The 19,773-nt window shown below is 42.2% G+C and overlaps 2 protein-coding genes across 3 annotated transcripts; one reads left to right on the top strand and one right to left on the bottom strand.

The window, feature by feature from the left end:
* Positions 1-4,775: 4,775 nt before the first annotated feature.
* aqp7 (aquaporin 7) lies at positions 4,776-14,122 on the top strand. The gene is made up of 6 exons (XM_056272848.1): positions 4,776-5,074; positions 6,364-6,490; positions 6,614-6,751; positions 6,904-7,022; positions 13,375-13,592; positions 13,925-14,122. The coding sequence occupies exons 1-6, from the start codon at positions 4,937-4,939 to the stop codon at positions 14,118-14,120; spliced, it is 936 nt and encodes a 311-aa protein (XP_056128823.1). The 5' UTR covers positions 4,776-4,936; the 3' UTR covers positions 14,121-14,122.
* Positions 14,123-15,916: 1,794 nt separating this feature from the next.
* tpgs2 (tubulin polyglutamylase complex subunit 2) lies at positions 15,917-19,677 on the bottom strand. 2 transcript variants are annotated; one of them, XM_056272849.1, is made up of 7 exons: positions 19,542-19,677; positions 19,239-19,318; positions 19,024-19,111; positions 18,621-18,761; positions 18,374-18,487; positions 17,008-17,171; positions 15,917-16,138 (listed from the first exon to the last, which is right to left on the bottom strand). In XM_056272849.1, exons 1-7 carry the CDS (start codon positions 19,615-19,617, stop codon positions 15,920-15,922), a joined length of 882 nt encoding a protein of 293 aa, XP_056128824.1. In that variant the 5' UTR covers positions 19,618-19,677; the 3' UTR covers positions 15,917-15,919. The 2 variants fall into 2 exon arrangements, with proteins under 2 accessions (XP_056128824.1, XP_056128825.1); XM_056272850.1 differs by lacking the exon at positions 18,621-18,761.
* Between the last annotated feature and the right edge of the window lie 96 nt (positions 19,678-19,773).

The raw sequence follows: 19,773 nt of genomic DNA, 5'->3' as shown, positions 1-19,773 counted from the left end.
TAAATTGTGTAAACACAACAGCTATTGCATGTCTGTCCATCTTGGGGGAGAGATGGATGTATGGATGGACGGACGGATGGATTGCATTTATATAGCGCTTTTCTATCCCTTCTCTGTTTCTCTCCCTGAGGTTTCTTCCTATTTTTTCTTTTAGGGAGTTGTTCCTTATCCAATGCGAGGGTCTCAGGACAGGATGTTGTGTTGCTGTAAAGCCCCCTGAAGCAAATTTGTAATTTGTGATAGTGGGCTACACAAATAAAATTGACTTGACTTGCATAATGACCGAAACCAACAATCAGTTTCATATGCAAATACGTAGGTGTGACCATTAACTAGAGTTTCAATGGCCATGTGTACTATACACAGAGGATTTGGGAATGTTTGCAATCACAGCCTTGTAAGATGACGACAGCCACAATTTTTTTTTCTTTCGGTTTCGGTCGTTATACAACTGTATTGTTTATAAGGGTGGGGACACCTGCAGTCAGTGTAGACTGAAGAGGTCACTTAGATGAGTGATGAAACGTTTCTGTCAATAAATGTTGTGTCTAGATGAACTGATTCAACTTTCTGTGATTTTCTTACCTGGATTGTTGAGCATACATAAAGACATAGACACCAGTTGGTGAGCACTGATGTCTTTGCAAGCCTGGGTGATGGCTCGCTACAAGAGGTAGACAGTAGATGTTATAGGGGGCTTTGCTTCTGATTATCTGACTGTCTTAAGAGCTAAAAAAATAAACTCCATGGGTGTGTAAGAACAAATGTATGAATAATTGATGAGTGAGGCTCCTTCAGTTTAGGGCCAGTCAGACTACATCCACCCACGCATACTTTAAGTCCAACAACCTAAATTAGCAAATGTAGGCCTACAACTAGGGAAAATGAGTGTGATTATAGGCTGTCTGCAAATGCATTGAAAGTTTTGACATGGGATGAAGTTTGAAATCCAAAGAGAGAGGCAATTCAGCAGTGTGAACTTTTTATGAAGTTGCATTGTGCCATATTTTAGTTTCTTTGACTACAATGCAATGGCTTCCTTGCATGTCACGTTATAACAATGTTGGGGTTAAAAGTAATGTTCTCTTTATGCATCAAGTGCCAAGCCAACGCTTCCAAGATCAAGAAGAAAGAAAGCCACTTTAGTTTGTTGTATTCTTACAATGAATTGTACAATAACAATGAATGAGTTCTCTGCATTTAACCCATCCCATTGTATAGCAGCAGTGGGCAGCTGCAGCACTCGGGGACCAACTTCTTTCCATTGCCTTGCTCAGGGGCACAGGCAGGAGTATTAACCCTAGCATGCATGTCTTTTTCAATTTTTCAGTTGCATAGTTTTCACTTGTGAACAGCGTGCCGTGTTCACATGCAAAAAAAGTGAAAACAACAATGATTTGGATGGAATAATCCTTTTAAAGTTTGACATCACAGGCCCAGGTGATAATGATAGGAACATGTACAACCCAGACTCCAGGGTCTGCTCCAATGCCCCTACTGATATTACCAGAAGTTGTGAAAATTCTTTGCCACTTCCCAAAATTACAGTGCATCTGAAATAGGGTGACCTATAATGTTATATATAATCTACACATTTCTTTTTTTTTTTGAGGGTGGGGGGATTTCCCCCCCCCCCTTTTCCCCCCAATTGTACTTGGCCAATTACCCCAATCTTTCCGAGCCATCCCGGTCACTGCTCCACCCCCTCTGTTGATTTGGGGATGGCTGCAGACTACCATATGCCTCCTCCGATACATGTGGAATTGCCAGCCACTTCTTTTCACCTGACAGTGAGGAGTTTCACCTGGGGGACATAGCACGTGGGAGGATCACACTATTCCCCCTAGTCCCCCCCCCCCCAAACAGGTGCCCCGATCGACCAGAGGAGGCGCTAGTGCAGCGATCAGGACACATACCCACATCTGGCTTCCGACCCACAGACACAGCTAATTGTGTCTGTAGGGACACCCGACCAAGCCGGAGGTAACACGGGGATTCGAACTGCCAATCCCTGTGTTGGTAGGCAACGGAATAGACCGCTACGCCACCCAGATGCAATCTACACATTTCTGACTGAAACCCACCACCCAAAATTGTTTGGGAAAAGTGAAAGAGCTGATCACTGACCACTATCAAAATAATTTCTTTTCAGATTGTTGGAGTATATACAGTGCATCCGGAAAGTATTCACACCCCTTCACTTTCCCCACATTTGTTATGTTACAGCCTTATTCCAAAATGGATTAAATTCCTCTTTTTTCTCATCAATCTACACACAATACCCCATAATGACAAAGTGAAAACGGTTTTGTAGAAATTTTTGCAAATTTATTAAAAATAAAAAACCGAAATATTGCATGTACATAAGTATTCACACCCTTTGCTATGACACTCAGAATTGAACTCAGGTTCATCCTATTTCCACTGATCATCCTTGAGATGTTTCTACATCTTGATTGGAGTCCACCTGTAGTAAATTCAAATGATTGAACCTGATTTAGAAAGGCACACACCTGTCTATATAAGGTCCCACTGTTGACAGTGCATGTCAGAGCAGAAACCAAGCCTTGAAGTCAAAGGAATTGTCTGTGGACCTCCGAGACAGGATTGTATTGAGGCACAGATCTGGGGAAGGGTACAAAAAAATCTCTACAGCTTTGAAGGTCTCGAAGAGCACAGTGGTCTCCATCATTCGTAAATGGAAGAAGTTTGGATCCACCAAGACTCTTCCTAGAGCTGGCCGCCCAGCCAAACTGAGCAATCGGGGGAGAAGGGCCTTGGTCAGGGAGGTGACCAAGAACCCGATGGTCACTCTGACAGAGCTCCAGCGTTCCTCTGTGGAGATGGGAGAACCTTCCAGAAGGACAACCATCTCTGCAGCACTCTACCAATCAGGCCTTTATGGTAGAGTGGCCAGACGGAAGCCTCTGCTCAGTAAAAGGCACATGACAGCCCTCTTCGAGTTTGCCAGAAAGCACCTAAAGGACTCTCAGACCATGAGAAACAAGATTCTCTGGTCTGATGAAACCAAGATTGAACTCTCTGGCCTGAATGCCAAATGTCACATCTGGAGGAAACCAGGCACCTCTCATCACCTTGCTAATACCATCCCTACAGTGAAGCATGGTGGTGGCAGCATCATGCTGTGGGGATGTTCTTCAGCGGCAGGAACTGGGAGACCAGTCAGGATTGAGGGAAAGATGAATGGAGCAAAGTACAGAGACCCTTGATGAAAACCTGCTCCAGAGCGTTCAGGACCTCAGATTGGGGTGAAGGTTTACCTTTCAACACGATAACGACCCTAAGCACACAACCAAGACAATGAAGGAGTGGCTTCAGGACAAGTCTGTGAATGTCCTTGAGTGGCCCAGCCAGAGCCCAGACTTGAACCCCATTGAACATCTCTGGAAAGACCTGAAAATAGCTGTGCAGCGACACTCCCCATCTAACCTTACAGAGCTCGAGAGGATCTGCAGAGAAGAATGGGAGAAATACCCCAAATATAGGTGTGCCAAGCTTGTAGCTTCATACCCAAGAAGACTTGAGGCTGTAATCGCTGCCAAGGGTGCCTCAACCAAGTACTGAGTAAAGGGTGTGAATACTTATGTACATGCAATATTTCAGTTTTTTATTTTTAATAAATTTGCAAAGATTTCTACAAAACCTTTTTCACTTTGTCATTATGGGGTATTGTATGTAGATTGATGAGAAAAAAAAGGAATTTAATCCATTTTGGAATAAGGCTGTAACATAACAAAATGTGGAGAAAGTGAAGGGGTGTGAATACTTTCCGGATGCACTGTATGTTTTCAAGTGGTGTGCATGTGATATCCTGTATGATCATGTGATGTAAGCAATTAGAAAGCCTCTTTACTTCCTGCTACTCCACCGAGTTCCTCTAAAACCCACGCTGAAACGGCACGGTGGCCCGGTGGTTAGTGCCGTTGCCTCACAGCAAGTAGGTCCTGGGTTCGAACCCCGGGGTTGTCCAACCTTGAGGGTAATCCCAGGTCATCCTCTGTGTGGGGTTTGAATGTTCTCCCCGTGTCTGCAGTGGGTTTTCTCCAGATGCCCCGGTTTCCTCCCACCATCAGAAAGACATGCATGTTAGGGTTAATAGTCCTGTCTGTGCCCCTGACCGAGGCATGGCAAGACAAACTGGGGTTGGTCCCCGGGTGCTGCATGGCGGCTGCCCACTGCTCCTAGCTACACAGCTAGGATGGCTTAAATGCAGAGAAAGAATTGCCCCATGGGGATTAATAAAAGTAGTAAAAAAAAAAGAAAGAAAGAAAATAAGATCGCAGATAAAAGGGTCTGACATTTTCCGATCTTAAGATTGACCAGATAATGTGTTGTTGTCATTTGATGGGTCATTTTAGCTTTTGTGCGATCCATATATTAAATTGATGGGGTTTTTTTTTTCATTGTCCCACAAGGTTCAGTATTATAACAGCATTTCGGGATGTGCAAGGAGAAACAATAACGTAGTCATGATTTAGAGCTTACAACATTTATTAGTCTAAAACTGTGCTGCAAGAGAAAAGGGCACCAATGATACTCTGGGCAGGGAAAGTAATGTCCATGTGGACATACAAGAAATATTCTCTGTAACAGAGCAGTTTTGTTTTTTGCAGCCTTGTTTCCTGTTGGCTAAGTACCCTCTTTAGACATTTAGCTATTGGAGAGTGTGTGTGACTGTGTGTACAAGAGTGTGTCAGGGGGGAGGGGGCTGGGTTAGAGGCTATAAGACGTGGACGAGCTCTGTGGGGTACGCACTGAATGGAAATGTTCGAGGACACATGGTCGAGTGAGGCAGCTTCTCCAAAATATCAGCAAATTGTGCCAAACTATGGAGAACTCCGATGTTAAGCTTATTTGAATTTTGGAAGCCAGAAACGCAACGAAACAAAGGAGGAAGCCAAGGCAGGAAGGAAGGATGAAAGACACAGTGCAGTCGGTAGATTTAGGGGGTGCTTGCTTGAAAGGGGGCAACAAATTGCCATCGAAGCTTTGGCTTAAGAATGAGCTTTTCCGTGTGGGACTTGCTGAGACCCTCTGCACATATGTCATGATGGTAAGAGAAAGTCCATGTCCTGTGTAGAGTGTGTGTTTGTAATACTTTGTGATGACACGTTTCACAGTGCATTGCAATAATATTGAGACATATCTAGACTTTCCCTTCACAGGAAATTCTCCCTTGGCGTTGATTATTGTGTTGCGCTAATCGTCAGACACCATGTGCAGTTCGTCATGGATGTTCGTTCTTGACCATCTGATAACATTAGTCATGGCCTCTACCCGTTTTACACCACACATGTGCATGGACACACACACACACACACACACACACACACACACACACACACACACACACACACACACACACACACACACACATACGCATAGGCAAGCACGTTGCTCAGTCACATGACAGGGTCAGTGGGTGAGGATTGGTGGACTTAAGGGAGGAAGCCAGGAAATGGGGTCGAGGGGTCACAAGACAGTACGGTCAATGGCATGCAGTGCATTGCAAAAGTCACGATAGCCACCTGTTACAACAAACTCTATAACCTACCCCCTCGTGTGAGAGACCATACTCACTATAACATGCAGCTACGCATGCACATGTGAACACACAGAGACACACACACACAAACAAACTCAGATACATAGGCTCACACAAAGGCATGAGTGCAAGGATGTGGATAAACAACTTTTGAATCGTGAAAAATATAAATGAGATTTACCCTCAATGTCTTCCCAACATACAGTGTGTCATGCTGCACGTGGGCCGAACAAATTAGGCTAATTATTTTAACAGGAAGCACATTTTTCCTGCTCGCTGAATGAATGGCTATAGTTCCTGAAATGCCAGCTTTCCATAGGCAGGTTTCAGTAGGTTCATGGTCACAAATGGTTTTAAATGTATTCAATTTGTCACACCACACTGTTTAAAACTATGTTATCAGCTTAACACATTTTAGACTTTGTGAATAAGTCAGTTTCTTGAGCACTTTCGTTCTTTTCTCTTGAGTTTATTTAGTCTCTCCTGTTTGAAAATAAAGCACGTAGCTTCACCAAAACCGTTTCTCTGTCTCTACCTTTGATTTAATAGCTTGTATGAATACTTTTCCCTTTTCAGACTATCTGGAGAATTTATTTCTTGTAATCTGTTTTTTAAGCTTCTGAACACTGCAAAAAAAAGTTTTAATGATGGCTTGTTTACGATTAAATAACTGATGCTTTCCCTTTGCTGTAAGTGGACCTTTTGATTGTTCATGCCTTTACTGATAGTCTGTGCTTTCCTTTCTCAACATTGGGGCCTGGCCTTCCTGTCTCTGATTGGTTCTCTCCGCGGCCCAGGTGTTTGGCCTGGGCTCTGTGGCCCAGGTTGTGACAGGACGAGGCGTTTTTGGACAATACCTCAGCATTAACCTGGGTTTTGGCCTTGGTGTCACCATGGGAGTGCACATTGGCGGAAAGGTCTCAGGTATGAGAACACACCCCAGTCCATACAACTGAGTTATAGAGTCATATTAAATAATTAGTGAAATATTGTCAAGATCGTTAGGTACCCTTCTGATGGTTTTTTTGTGCCCTTTTTCTTAATCAGGGGCTCATATGAATGGAGCAGTGTCATTCACAATGTGTGTGTTTGGCCGCCTTGCATGGAGGATGCTGCCTCTCTATGTTTGTACACAGCTGCTTGGCTCATTTCTTGCAGCCGGGACAATTTATGCTGTTTACTATGGTGAGGAAATTGCATATGAGGCTGTTAACACTATGATTAGATTTTTTTTTTCCTGTATCAGCACTTTGAGAATACCTGAATTGCACCATGCACTTATCTGAAGTTTTATCTGGAGTTATACATTTAAGAGTGAATGTCGTTACTGTCTGCAGATGCCATATATGTCTACAGCGGTGGGAATTTAACAGTGACTGGCCCAAACGCCACAGCCGGAATCTTTGCCACTTACCCTGCACAGTACCTGTCCTTACATGCTGGATTCTTTGACCAGGTTACTATGCAATTAGTGGGCTAGCTGGAAGCTAGAACACTTATGTTCTTCCCACTATTTATTTTACCTTTTCCCACATTTTCCATCCATTATCTACTTTCACCCACTTTCAGCTAGAAACTTCATTCAAGCTTTAAAAATTTCAGCTTATTTGTGTGATGAGTGCTTCTGTACAACTTTTTGATATCTTTTATACTTTTTGAATTATTCAACTTTATTTACACTTTTTTGTCATTGGAATGAATGGGACAGATTCTTCAAAATTCAGCATTTTTCAACTTTTTCTACTCTTTCACACTTTCGACTAGAAACCTTTTTCAATTTTGAAAATGCTTAGCTTCTTTCATATATTTTTTGTACTTTTCAAATTTTTCATACCCTTTATACTTTTTTATCTTAATTTTCTTTTTCTTTTTTTTTTACAATGGACGTCTATGGACGGGAGGCTCAAAGCATGCCCTTTACTTTAAGATACAAATATTCAGAACACGTTTTTATTTGTGATTTCTAAACAGTTTTTTTTGGTATCTTTTATAGTTTTTGAAAAATTGCAATATAAGTTTTATACACCTTTCAGCCATTTTGATAAACGTACACACCAACTATTCACTTGAGGCCTGTGTGCATGTGCAACTTGGATGAATGCAGATAGCCTGAGAGAGAGAGAGAGAGAGAGAGAGAGAGAGAGAGAGAGAGAGAGAGAGAGAGAGAGAGAGAGAGAGAGAGAGAGCGGGAGGGAGGGTGTTCAGGTTTTAAACTCTTATTTATTTGGTTTAAAAAGTAGAAACCCTGACTTCTTAGACAAGTTTAATGATATTGATATTGTTAGAGACTTGGTGCAAAAGAGATAAAGCAATGCTCCCACTGGTTGCCCCCCTAATTATAGAGAGTTAAAAGTCCCATCAACAAAACTAAATGGAGTCACCCAGGATATAAACTCAGGGGGAATGTTGATATAGTATACGTCAGACTAGCAGACTTAATAGAAATAATGAAAAAAGGAAATATCACATTTGGTTAAAATTTAAAAAAGATATAATTTCCACTGAGAAAACTATTTTTTTTCATGCGCAATTTATATTCCCCCCAATAGAATCTCTATATTTCAATGAGGACATTTCCTCCACCATAGAAGAAGAGATCAGTCATTTCCAGGCACAGGGATCTGTGCTGATCACTGGAGATCTAAATGCTAGAACTGGTGAGGAAGTAGACTTTACTAGTACTGAAGGTGACAGTTACATCACTGGAGCTGACCTGAACTTCCCTATCCTTCCCAACAGGAATAATTATGACAAAAACACAAAGAAGAGTGGAAAACAAGTCCTGCAGCTTTGCAGAGCACTAGGTCTGTACATTGTCAGTTAGAAGGTTGGAGGAGACTCCTTTGGATGTTATACACTCACCGGCCACTTTATTAGGCACACCTGTCCAACTGCTCGTTAACGCAAATTTCTAATCAGCCAATCACATGGCAGCAACTCAATGCATTTAGGCATGTAGACATGGTCAAGACGATCTGCTGCAGTTCAAACCGCGCATCAGAATGGGGAAGAAAGGTGATTTAAGTAACTTTGAACATGGCATGGTTGTTGGTGCCAGACGGGCTGGTCTGAGTATTTCAGAAACTGCTGATCTACTGGGATTTTCACGCACAACCATCTCTAGGGTTTACAGAGAATGGTCCGAAAAAGAGAAAATATCCAGTGAGTGGCAGTTCTGTGGGCAAAAATGCCTTGTTGATGCCAGAGGTCAGAGGAGAATGGCCAGACTGGTTCGAGCTGATAGAAAGGCAACAGTAACTCAAATAACCACTCATTACAACCGAGGTATGCAGAAGAGCATCTCTGAGCGCACAACACGTCGCACCTTCAGGCAGATGGGCTACAGCAGCAGAAGACCACACCGGGTGCCACTCCTGTCAGCTAAGAACAGGAAACTGAGGCTACAATTTGCACAGGCTCACCAAAATTGGACAATAGAAGATTGGAAAAACGTTGCCTGGTCTGATGAGTCTCGATTTCTGCTGCGACATTCGGATGGTAGGGTCAGAATTTGGCGTCAACAACATGAAAGCATGGATCCATCCTGCCTTGTATCAACGGTTCAGGCTGGTGGTGGTGGTGTAATGGTGTGGTGGATATTTTCTTGGCACACTTTGGGCCCCTAAGTACCAATTGAGCATCGTGTCAACGCCACAGCCTACCTGAGTATTGTTGCTGACCATGTCCATCCCTTTATGACCACAGTGTTCCCATCTTCTGATGGCTACTTCCAGCAGGATAACGCGCCATGTCATAAAGCTCGAATCATCTCAGACTGGTTTCTTGAACATGACAATGAGTTCACTGTACTCAAATGGCCTCCACAGTCACCAGATCTCAATCCAATAGAGCACCTTTGGGATGTGGTGGACCGGGAGATTCGCATCATGGATGTGCAGCCGACAAATCTGCAGCAACTGCGTGATGCTATCATGTCAATATGGACCAAACTCTCTGAGGAATGTTTCCAGTACCTTGTTGAATCTATGCCACGAAGGATTAAGGCAGTTCTGAAGGCAAAAGGGGGTCCAACCCGGTACTAGCAAGGTGTACCTAATAAAGTGGCCAGTGAGTGTATATATTATTCAAACCTTGGCAGCAGCAATGTTGATTATGCTAGAACAGATTTAGACCAAACCTCTTTGATAGCCTCCACAGCGAAAGAACAAAAACCTCTATCAGATCACTCTTTATCTGAAAAGAGCAGACACAGGTAACATATGGTCTCAGCCCTGTATACTGTACAACATAAAGAAGATACAGCTGGGCACAAAACAGCCCGGAGCAGTACCAGGGAGCAAAAAAGAAAAAAAAACCCAAAGAAAATGAACAGGGAAAGGTGGCATGATTCAGCAAAACCATTAGGAAGACATTGAGAAGTCTCAAGCCAAAAACACAATAATCCAGACAGCCAGGAGCTTGGCCTGTGAGACTCTAAAACATTATAAAAACACACCGAGAGCAAAAAAAGAAAGAAAGAACAATATCTACAAAACAAATTACAATTAATTGAAGAGTCTCTTGGGTCAAATAAATTCTGGTAAACTTGGAACTTTTCTTTTAACTTAAGAAACGTTACAACGAACAGACCATTCAAAATGGAGATACATGGAAAAATCATTTTGAAGATCTCTATAGAAAACCTCCAAAGAATCAAGGTCAAGAGCAGATTTCAGAAGAAAAAAAAAACCTGAATGGTCTTGAAAGAGCTGTTAAGAATTATCAGTCCCCACTGGATTACCCCATCACAGAATTAGAACTGGAAGACAAACTGACAGTTTTGCAGCCCAAAAAAGAATGCAGGCCTCGTGGCATCTTAAATGAGACGTTAAAATACATCAACAGAAAATGCAAATTGGCCCTCCTAAAGATATTCAACTTGGTACTAATTGTGAGTCATTTCCCTGGAAGCTGGAGTGAAGGGCTGATCGCACCCGTCTTCAAGTATGGAGACAAATTTGATCCCAACTACAGAGGCATCTGTGTAAGTAGTAACCCGGGGAAGTTATTCGGCAGTATTCTAGATCCAAGAATGATAACTTCCTCATTGAGCACAGTGTCTTAAGCAAAAGTCAGATTGGATTCCTTCCAAGTTATAGAACAGCTGAGCACATTTTCACCCTACACACAATAACTGATAAATATGTAAATCAAAATGGACACAATTCATGCATGCTTTGTTGATTTCCAAAAAGCTTTTGACTCAGTCTGGCATGAAGGATTGCTTTTTAAACTAATAGATAGTGGTATGGGGGGAAGTCTTTTGATGTAATTAAATCAATATATGAAAATAACAAATTGGAACACAGACTTCTTCCCACAGGGTAGAGGGGTGAAGCAAGGCTGCAACCTCAGCCCCACCCTCTTCAATATTCATATTCATGAACTAGTATTGTTATTAGAACAATCACCAGCACCTGGTCTCACTCCTCAAGACACAGACATCAAATGTCTGTTTTATGCAGATGACCTGGTCATACTGTCTCCTATTAAAGAAGGTTTTCAGCGGAGCCTGGACCTTCTCCATCAGCACTGTCAGACCTGGGTTCTGACAGTTAACCTGAGGAATACCAAAATTATCACCTTCCAAATACAATCAAGATTACAGAGAAATGACCCAACATTTAAAATAGGTGGGACCCAAATAGAACAAACAAATACCTATACTTACCTAGGTTTACAAATTAGTTCCACAGGAAACTTCTGCTCTGCTGTGAGGGAACTCAAAGAGAAGGCAAAACGGGCTTTCCATGCCATCAAGTGTTCAGTTCAAATCCAAATTCCAATTAGGACATGGCTCAAAATATTTAAATCAGTTATAGAATCTATTGCATTGTATGGCAGTGGGGTATGGGGCCTCTTACTACAAAATGATTGGGCAAAATGGGGCAAAAATCCAATTGAAACGCTGCATGCAGAGTTCTGCAAAAGTATTCTCCAGGTACAAAGAAAACACCCAAACTGAATAAACTATTCTAATTCTGATTCTGAATTAGGCCAATATCCTTTACTTGTAAGTATTCAAAAAAGATCTCTCAAATTCTGGAGCGATATTAAAAAGAGTGACCCTGCCTGTTACCATTATAAAGCCCTTGCCTGCCAAGAGTTGAACATAGAAAGGAGTCCCCTCAGCTAACTGGTCCTGAGGCTGGCTGACCTTTCACCTTCAGGCTCCCAGCTAGCCTCAGAGCAGTTACACTATCACTCAGAAGATTAGACCTAACCAAATTATAATTAAAGGAAAAAAAATACACCAATTATGATACTACATGCTAAGCACAAACTAGACACATATTTGGCCCTAAACAGATAGTGTGGCAGACTATCACAGTAACTGATAAGAATCTGAGGAAGACATTGACAATGCACAGACTGAGTGATCATAGTCTGGCAATAGAAGAGGGCATACACAGGCAGACCTGGCTGCCCAAAGAGGACAGGCTGTGCTGGCATTGTGATGAAGGAGCTGTAGAGACAGTACTTTCTAAAAGAATGTCAAAACTACAGAAATATTAGGGAGGAATTCGTTCCCAAATTTGCCCCGAATTCCGAAGTGTGACAGAAAGGAAGACATCGCTCCTCATTCTGGGGAAAAGAAAGAATGTGCAGTGTTGGCTGCTAAATACGTCACTTCCTTCCTGTCACAAGAGAGACCACCAGTAGGACAGACATAGAGACATTTTTAAATACAACTGTACCATATTCTACTTACTGCCACTGTCTCCTTTTGTCTCCTTTGAGATATCTTTATTTTATTCTATTATCAGTAGATTTTCTTTTATCTATGGAATAATGGATATCATGTAAAGACATCTCTTATTTTATTATCAGTGGATTAACACTTGTATTTGAAATTGTACCAGTACTAACTTGATTACATGTATATACTGTGTCATTATCTATTTTATTCTATTAACTAATATTGTTATTCACATTAATTTTGTTAATTTCATTCCGTAACATGGTCTTTCATAATCGTAATTGTGCTTTAGCAGCACATGTCAAATGTTATGCCAATAAAGCCTATTGAGATTGAACAAAATAAAATAAATAAATAAATAAATACATATATTTATATATATGAGTGGGACAGAGAGTGAGAGCGAGTGAGTGAGAGCGAGAGCGAGGCCATTTTTACATTACTGTAACATCCTCAAATCTCACTCGATTCGAACACAACGCATCAGAATGTTTATCGACTTCTTGTAACACTCGCGATGTGAAAGTCTGAGCTGTGCGATGTATAGTTTTTGAGATACGAGCACATGTTAGGAGGGTGTGCGCCCATTGAATATGCACTGACATGGAGAAATTTCAAAAACCAGCTGTGGCATGTTGCACACACTGTTTGAAAATCTGGGGAGGAAACTTCCTTCAGTGCTCAGTCAGGCTGCCTGCACTCATCCAAGTTACACATGCTTAGAAATGTGTCACTTCTCGCCCCGTTTGGACAAATGACACATCGTCGCGTTCTTCTGCTTCTCGGCCGTCGCTCTGCGTCATCTATCTGCCTCCATCTCCCCCTCTTCCTGTACGAATGGCGAAAAAATTCATCATTCAGTTTTCACAATTTCTGCAGGAATTGTCTAGTTGTGGGCTAGGGTTAAGTTCTCATGTTCAGCAGCTTTCAGCTAGCCCACGCAGTTCCCCCAGAAACTGCACTTTTCTAGTTGGATTTTGTTATTATCACCAAAGGACTACAAATCTCTGTCATCTGACATATATCCACTCAAACACTTTGCTTTCTGTTATTATATAAATCAGTTTACCATTGTCCTTTAATTGGTGGTGTGTTCTGTGTGCACCAGGTATTTGGCACAGCCATGCTGCTGCTTTGTCTGATGGCTCTGTCTGACCAGAGGAACAAGCCAGCCGCAGCAGGGAGTGAGCCGGTTGCAGTGGGCCTCCTTGTGTTGCTCATTGGCATTTCTTTGGGCAGCAACAGTGGATACGCTATCAATCCAACTAGAGACCTAGCACCCAGGGTCTTCACTGCCATAGCAGGCTGGGGGATTGATGTGTTCAGGTACGGAGGGATTTTCTATTGATTTTGCGACGAACTTAAGGATCAGTGATGGTTGATGTTACATGTACATTTTTTTGAGAGGTCAAGTTCAATCAATAAAAAAGTGCACCTCCTGGTAGTATTGAATTATACACAGTTCTCCCTTATTTCATAATTATGCATCCTTTCATGTGTTTACTATTGGGAAGAACATTAGAAAAGCCATAAAAGGGAAAAGTCTTGACTAAAATCGAGTAAAATCTGTGTTAGTACGTTTTCTTTTCTGTAATCATTTTGTGAAACACCCATCTCATTTTGTTCTATCCTTTCATGGTCTGTATTTGTTTATGCAGGGCTGGAAAAGGGTGGTGGTGGGTGCCTGTAGTTGCCCCTCTTGTAGGAGGTCTATTGGGTGCAGGGGTCTACAAAGCCTTTGTGGAGCTCCACCACCCTTCAATTTGTGACCAAAACAAGAAGCAACCTGGAGTGCCAGAAGAGACTGCCCACCTGGAAAAACAAGATGGCATTTTTACTGACGAGTGTGTGTGAGGGCCCCCGACATGTGGTGTATGAGGCTTCTTTCATGATGTCGGCATGGGGCTGAAATGTTCCATGATGGAAAACCGATAAAAATAGACTCAAGTTCCATAACTTTGACAGGGAATGTGAATAGGAGAAACATTTTGAAAGAGGAATTTTGATTGAGGAAAACTCAGATGTGCTACTGTGCAAGTTAGGTGAAGATGCCAAAGCTAACAAAAGCCTACGTAATCAAAAGAATTCCTATATGCGTCCACAATCACAGGGGAAAAGAAAACGGGGTATACGAACCTTACTTAAACCTGAGTTTATTCAACTGAAATTGGGATCCTGTAATACAGGGCTTCTCAAACGTTTTGAGGCCAGGGACCCTTTACAAGGAAGAACATTTGCACTCTTAAGATGCCATTGGAACTATTAGTATTCTAAAACTTTTCAACCTAAATAATTCAGACCTGTTTCATAGTGATAAACAGAAACACATTTCAATTTGAATCATGTTAATACCACGTACTCCCACTGGGTGAGAGTAATGGACACAATATGCTTGTTTTATTGGCGCAAATGGTCCCCATCTGTAGATATGCACTTTTTAATGATACAGCACAATTTTATAATTCATAGCAAATTATTTTGCGGGTCCTCTGGCTATGGGTCAGTGGAGTCCACTTTGAGAACCACTGCTGTAATATATATGGACAGTAGCAGCTAGGTAAGTATTCATCACTGGATATTTTGGCCATGGTGCTGAGTACCATAGTATACTGACCTTCTTGTAAAGAAATTCCTGTGCAGGGTAATTTTCTGTATATGCTGCACAATGTAGCCCACAAATTGTTGCCAATCAATGCATGATTTAGAGGCTAAGTTATAGATTTCTTATGTGCACTGCACTTATTCATACTTAGACAAGAACAGCTGTCCAAACTGTGGAGGAAGATATGACTATGAACATCATCGAATATAACAGACCAGAGGGGTACACTGATCCAAGATCAGAAACTAGCGTGCCTTAAAAGATAAATCAATAAATAAACCACATACAATACACAGATAAATAAGTAAAATAAATAAATAAATATCAGACAACAGCCCCTCAGGGCTTGAAAAAGAAGCAGCACAATTTAATAAAATCTACATGTTCATCTATCCTTCCCCAGTTTTGCATATAAGTGTTTGGAGTTCAAGGGGAACAGGTGTTTGGGATTAACTTTGTAGATGAACCAAAATATTTACAACCCTCATGGATCTTTGAAATCATTCATTTCTGGATGATTTATCAATTAGCTCATTACCATGTCATACACTTTGGGTGGATATCACTGGATCTATGAAATAGTTTGTGGCCAAAATATCATTTGGGATATACCTCCCTGATCTGAAACTATCAAACAGCCTTTATTAGAGCAGATATCATAATGGAAGTGATCATAACACTACAAATTCCATATATCTTGGATTAAAATGTTTGTAAAACCTTCATGGAAGCATTAATTCAACTCTTAGAGGGAAAGAAGTCTAATAGTAACACAATGACCACTGTACCGTTTGAACTTATGAAGCCTAGTTTGCTGATTAGTTGACTGTCTATGGCCACCTAACTCTGCGTGTTTCAGCTATGTAGAAAATTAAGAGATCCACCCCTAGACATTTTTTCATCCATGCATGATACACTTGCCTAATACTGGTTTCAGACAACATACCCTTGTCTTGCAGCACACCAAGTCTACCTAATACAGATTTTGCTCAGCAGGGCTACTTTTGGACAGTATAGTTGGTTGTGATGTTTGCATTGGAAGGGGCCCCTCTCACCGCTTTGCCCCCCCCTGTTTTCCTGTGCTTGCTTGGCTCTTAGCAGTGCTCCCAGTGCTGCCCTGTGTTGACTGCTTCTTCTTGGGCACAGGAGTCTTGACTTTGCCTTTGAATGCCTTGGTGGGGTCCAGTTTGTTGATATGGGAGTCTCCAGCAGGGTCAGCAGGACTGACCTCACGGTTGAAGATCAAAGGCTGGTACAGGGATGCCCACTGCTGTAAAGGAAACAAGAGAATACAGGTTTTAAGTTTAAACTTACAATATGTAGTTATGTGGAAAACAGAGGGACAATATGATAGAGAATATCACAGTCCCTAAGCCTATCAAAAAAAAAAAGTGATAATTTTTTCAAGCATGAGGAGCTAACAAATGGTCTAACTGAAAAGTTGGTGGGACAGTTGATGGCAAAAAACTCAAAAACAAACTTGTGCTGGAACTTCATAAACCTGGTCAAAATGACTCGGTGCCTCAGCTACATACAAATTCTATCCTTCAATTCTGCATCTACCACCGAATAAACCAAAGGGAACTCCTTCTGATCCTGGAGTGAAACATCATTTTGATTTCACATGCACAGAGAGGATTATCTACGGATGGATATTCCTCTAACATTTTTGAGATCAAGTACCAAAATTGACTTCCACTTAAATCTCAGTTATAGGATGCCAAAATTCAAGCACAGTATTTTGTGAAGTTATAACTAGTCTTGTGTTTTACCTCTACACCTAAAACAGGAAAACTGCCTTTATGCTTTATGTGAATGATCTAATCTCGATTCTTTAAAGTTTGGGCTTGTCTAATAGTTGCAGCTAACATTGTATTATATTGTTGAAGGAAATGTTTTAATGTTTTTCAGATATGACACAAATTCCTGATGTTTCTAACTCCTTTTAACTAAATAATGAATAAAGAATTGTGGTTTAGAGAAATGTGGTTGAGAGAAATTAGGTGTATTTGCCCATTTTTGAAGAATGATATTACTATTGTGATGTGAATCCCCCTGAGACCATAACAGTGATTTAGGGCTATACAAATAAATGTGACTTGATATAAAGTGTGTTATGAAGACCAGGCTACTTGCTACCTTGGCCTGAGGGCTGGGGCCATATGGGGTGAAGGCATACTGCCACTCTGGCAGACCCAGGTGGGTGATCATCAGTCGGTAGTAGGAAGTGAACGTAGGGGTCAGAAAATGCCAATACAATGAACGATCCAGAAACCACATTTCACTTTGCTGAGCCACCACACCTGGAAAACATATAAGCATTTCCATACTTAAAGGCACAATGAGTAGGATTTGTCGGTTTATAAACACCAACACTCAAAGTTGGCCCCTCCTCCCCAGCTCAACCATACCAGATGCCCCCTGACTGCAGTTGCCAGAACACATCCCAGTGTACAGGCTAACTCCGCGTCACTCTTCATTCCACTCCTCTCCCTTAGTCCCCCCCCCCCTTCCCCCTTCAGTTGTACCTGTCCGATTACCCCACTCTTCTGAGCCATCCTGGTCACTATTCCACCCCCTATGCCAATCCAGGGAGGGATGCAGACTACCACATGCTTCCTCTGACACATGTGGAGTCACCACCCGCTTCTTTTTTACCTGACAGTGAGGAGTTTCACCAGGGGGATGTAGCGTGTGGGAGGATCGCGCTATTCCCCCCCCAGTTCCCCCTCCCACCTGAACAGGTGCCCCGACCGACCAGAGGAGGCGCTAGTGCAGTGACCAGGACACATACCCACATCCGGCTTCCCATCCGCAGACACAGCCAATTGTGTTTGTAGGGACGCCTGACCAAGCCGGAGGTAACACGGGAATTCGAACTGGCGATCCCCGTGTTGGTAGGCAATGGAATAGACCGCTATGCTACCCAGACACCCCTTCTCCTTTAGTTCTTGCCAGCAGGTGAAAGCCAAGTAGCCAACCCCAAATTCACTCTCGTTTTGGAACGAGCTTTGTCTGCTTGGCATTTTGCCTCGCTATATTCGCGTTTTTTCGGCGCTGTGTCCACCATTGTCGCAACTTCCTCTTGGATGCATGCTTACGATCTGGCACATGGCCACTACGTTTTTATGAAGTTCTCCCCTCACACCTCACACCCTGCATGGTGTTATTGCCTGGGGGCTACACACCCACTGCCCAAAAGTTAATACCCAGAAATGTCCCGTACACAGCAAAATAAGAAAATACAGGCAGAGGACAGGGTCTCTGCAGATACAGACACTGCCACACACATCTAGTGGGTCAGAAGTGATGATTGAGAGGGATTACTTTTGTATGAGCCTACACACTCTTTTCTTTTTCTTTTTTAGGAAAATCCTACTCATTCTGCCTTTAAGTAAAATGAGAAAGACAGATGGGTTAAACATTCCTGGCATAAGAGCCCTTTTTATGGTTTTGAGGAGTATAGTGCAGTACTGTAATGACTGGTATAGTGCAGAATAAACACCTTGGGTGCAGCTTCTGTAGACCAGGCACACCTTGCCATTTCCACCACAGGAGTCCAGCTCAAAGATCCGGCTCCGAGAGTCGAAATGGGGTGCAGTAGGACCACTTGTTGATCCTGTCAGGGGGACAGATTTTGAGTCTTGGCGATTTACAATTTCTATTTCATTACCCTCCCTTTACAACTAAGGAAATATGTAATTCTGTAAGTGACAAGTTAAGCTAGCATCAGCTAGCAAAAAGACTTATACCGCCTTCTGTGCTGTTCTCCTCCCAGTCCAGATCAGCCAGTGAGGGTGCATTGGGCAGGGAGAAAAGTGATATTGGCTGGACCAGGGGACGCAGCCTAGCCACACTGTTTATCATCATGCAACCTACAGGGATGCACTCACCTGGAAGACACACATACACAAACAGGCACTGTTAAACCTATATCAACAGGGCTGGAAGCAATACATTTTGTCCATTCCAATGTATTTATGTATTTTCTGATCTATCGTCATCTTAAATGAATTTATAGAGTTGCAGTGAATGGTGACATTACAATGTGGCTTCTATTGGTGAGACAATGAAATGTGTGAGATTTTACCACCTACCAGAGCTCTTCATGTCATTATGTGCAGATAAAAAAAATCATCTGGTGAGGACACTTACTGTCTAGTTTGACGCTCCAGGTGAGCGTGAACCCATCAGTTGTCAGATAGAAATCTCTAAGGTCCTCTGGCAAAATGCAGGTATTTTTCTGAAAAGAAAATATTTTTGGTGATGTTACAGTACTTTAGTAACACTGAACGCAAAATTCCTGATCTTACACGTAAGAAACCAAGACCACATCCAAGCAGATTTGGGGTTAAAGTGTTGTTTCTTACCTGTTCCCATGACAACAGACATCTCTTCTCTGCAGGCTCCCTCTCCACGAAACGCAGGTCAACCACACCGGGCATGCTCTCTGGCACATAAGGTTGAAGATTACTAAATTGTGCATCACAGTACAGCTACGCTTTTACGTTTTTAACAGTATGGCAATGAATTAATTATTGGACGGAGTTACCATTTTTACACAGGGCCGTTAGCTGACATCCAACAACAATGCGTTTTTAAACTGCAAGCTAACCTGACGTTTTAGTTCTAACAAGTAATGTTATAGCTAAAAACCGCGAAGAGCTACGCACCAAGTATTCGGGCAATGCCGAGTGTCAGCCTTTCCGCAACACCTCTAAAGGCCGTGCCTTCCTTTGTTTCTTCCATTTTTAGAGTCACAAAATAATCCTAATGAGACGGCACGTAACTGTACGCTGCGGCTGCGGCAGGACGGCCGATACACAGGGATGCAGACGTTACATGGGAAATGTAGTTCGACAGTGCAGCGTCGACGTCATTTTGACGTAAAACGTGTAAAACGGA

The sequence above is a fragment of the Lampris incognitus genome, chromosome 2, assembly GCF_029633865.1.
Source record: "Lampris incognitus isolate fLamInc1 chromosome 2, fLamInc1.hap2, whole genome shotgun sequence".
NCBI classification, from domain to species: Eukaryota; Metazoa; Chordata; class Actinopteri; order Lampriformes; family Lampridae; genus Lampris; species Lampris incognitus.
The sequence above is the reverse complement of the archived record's forward strand: the minus strand, read 5'-3'. Positions and strand labels throughout refer to the sequence as shown.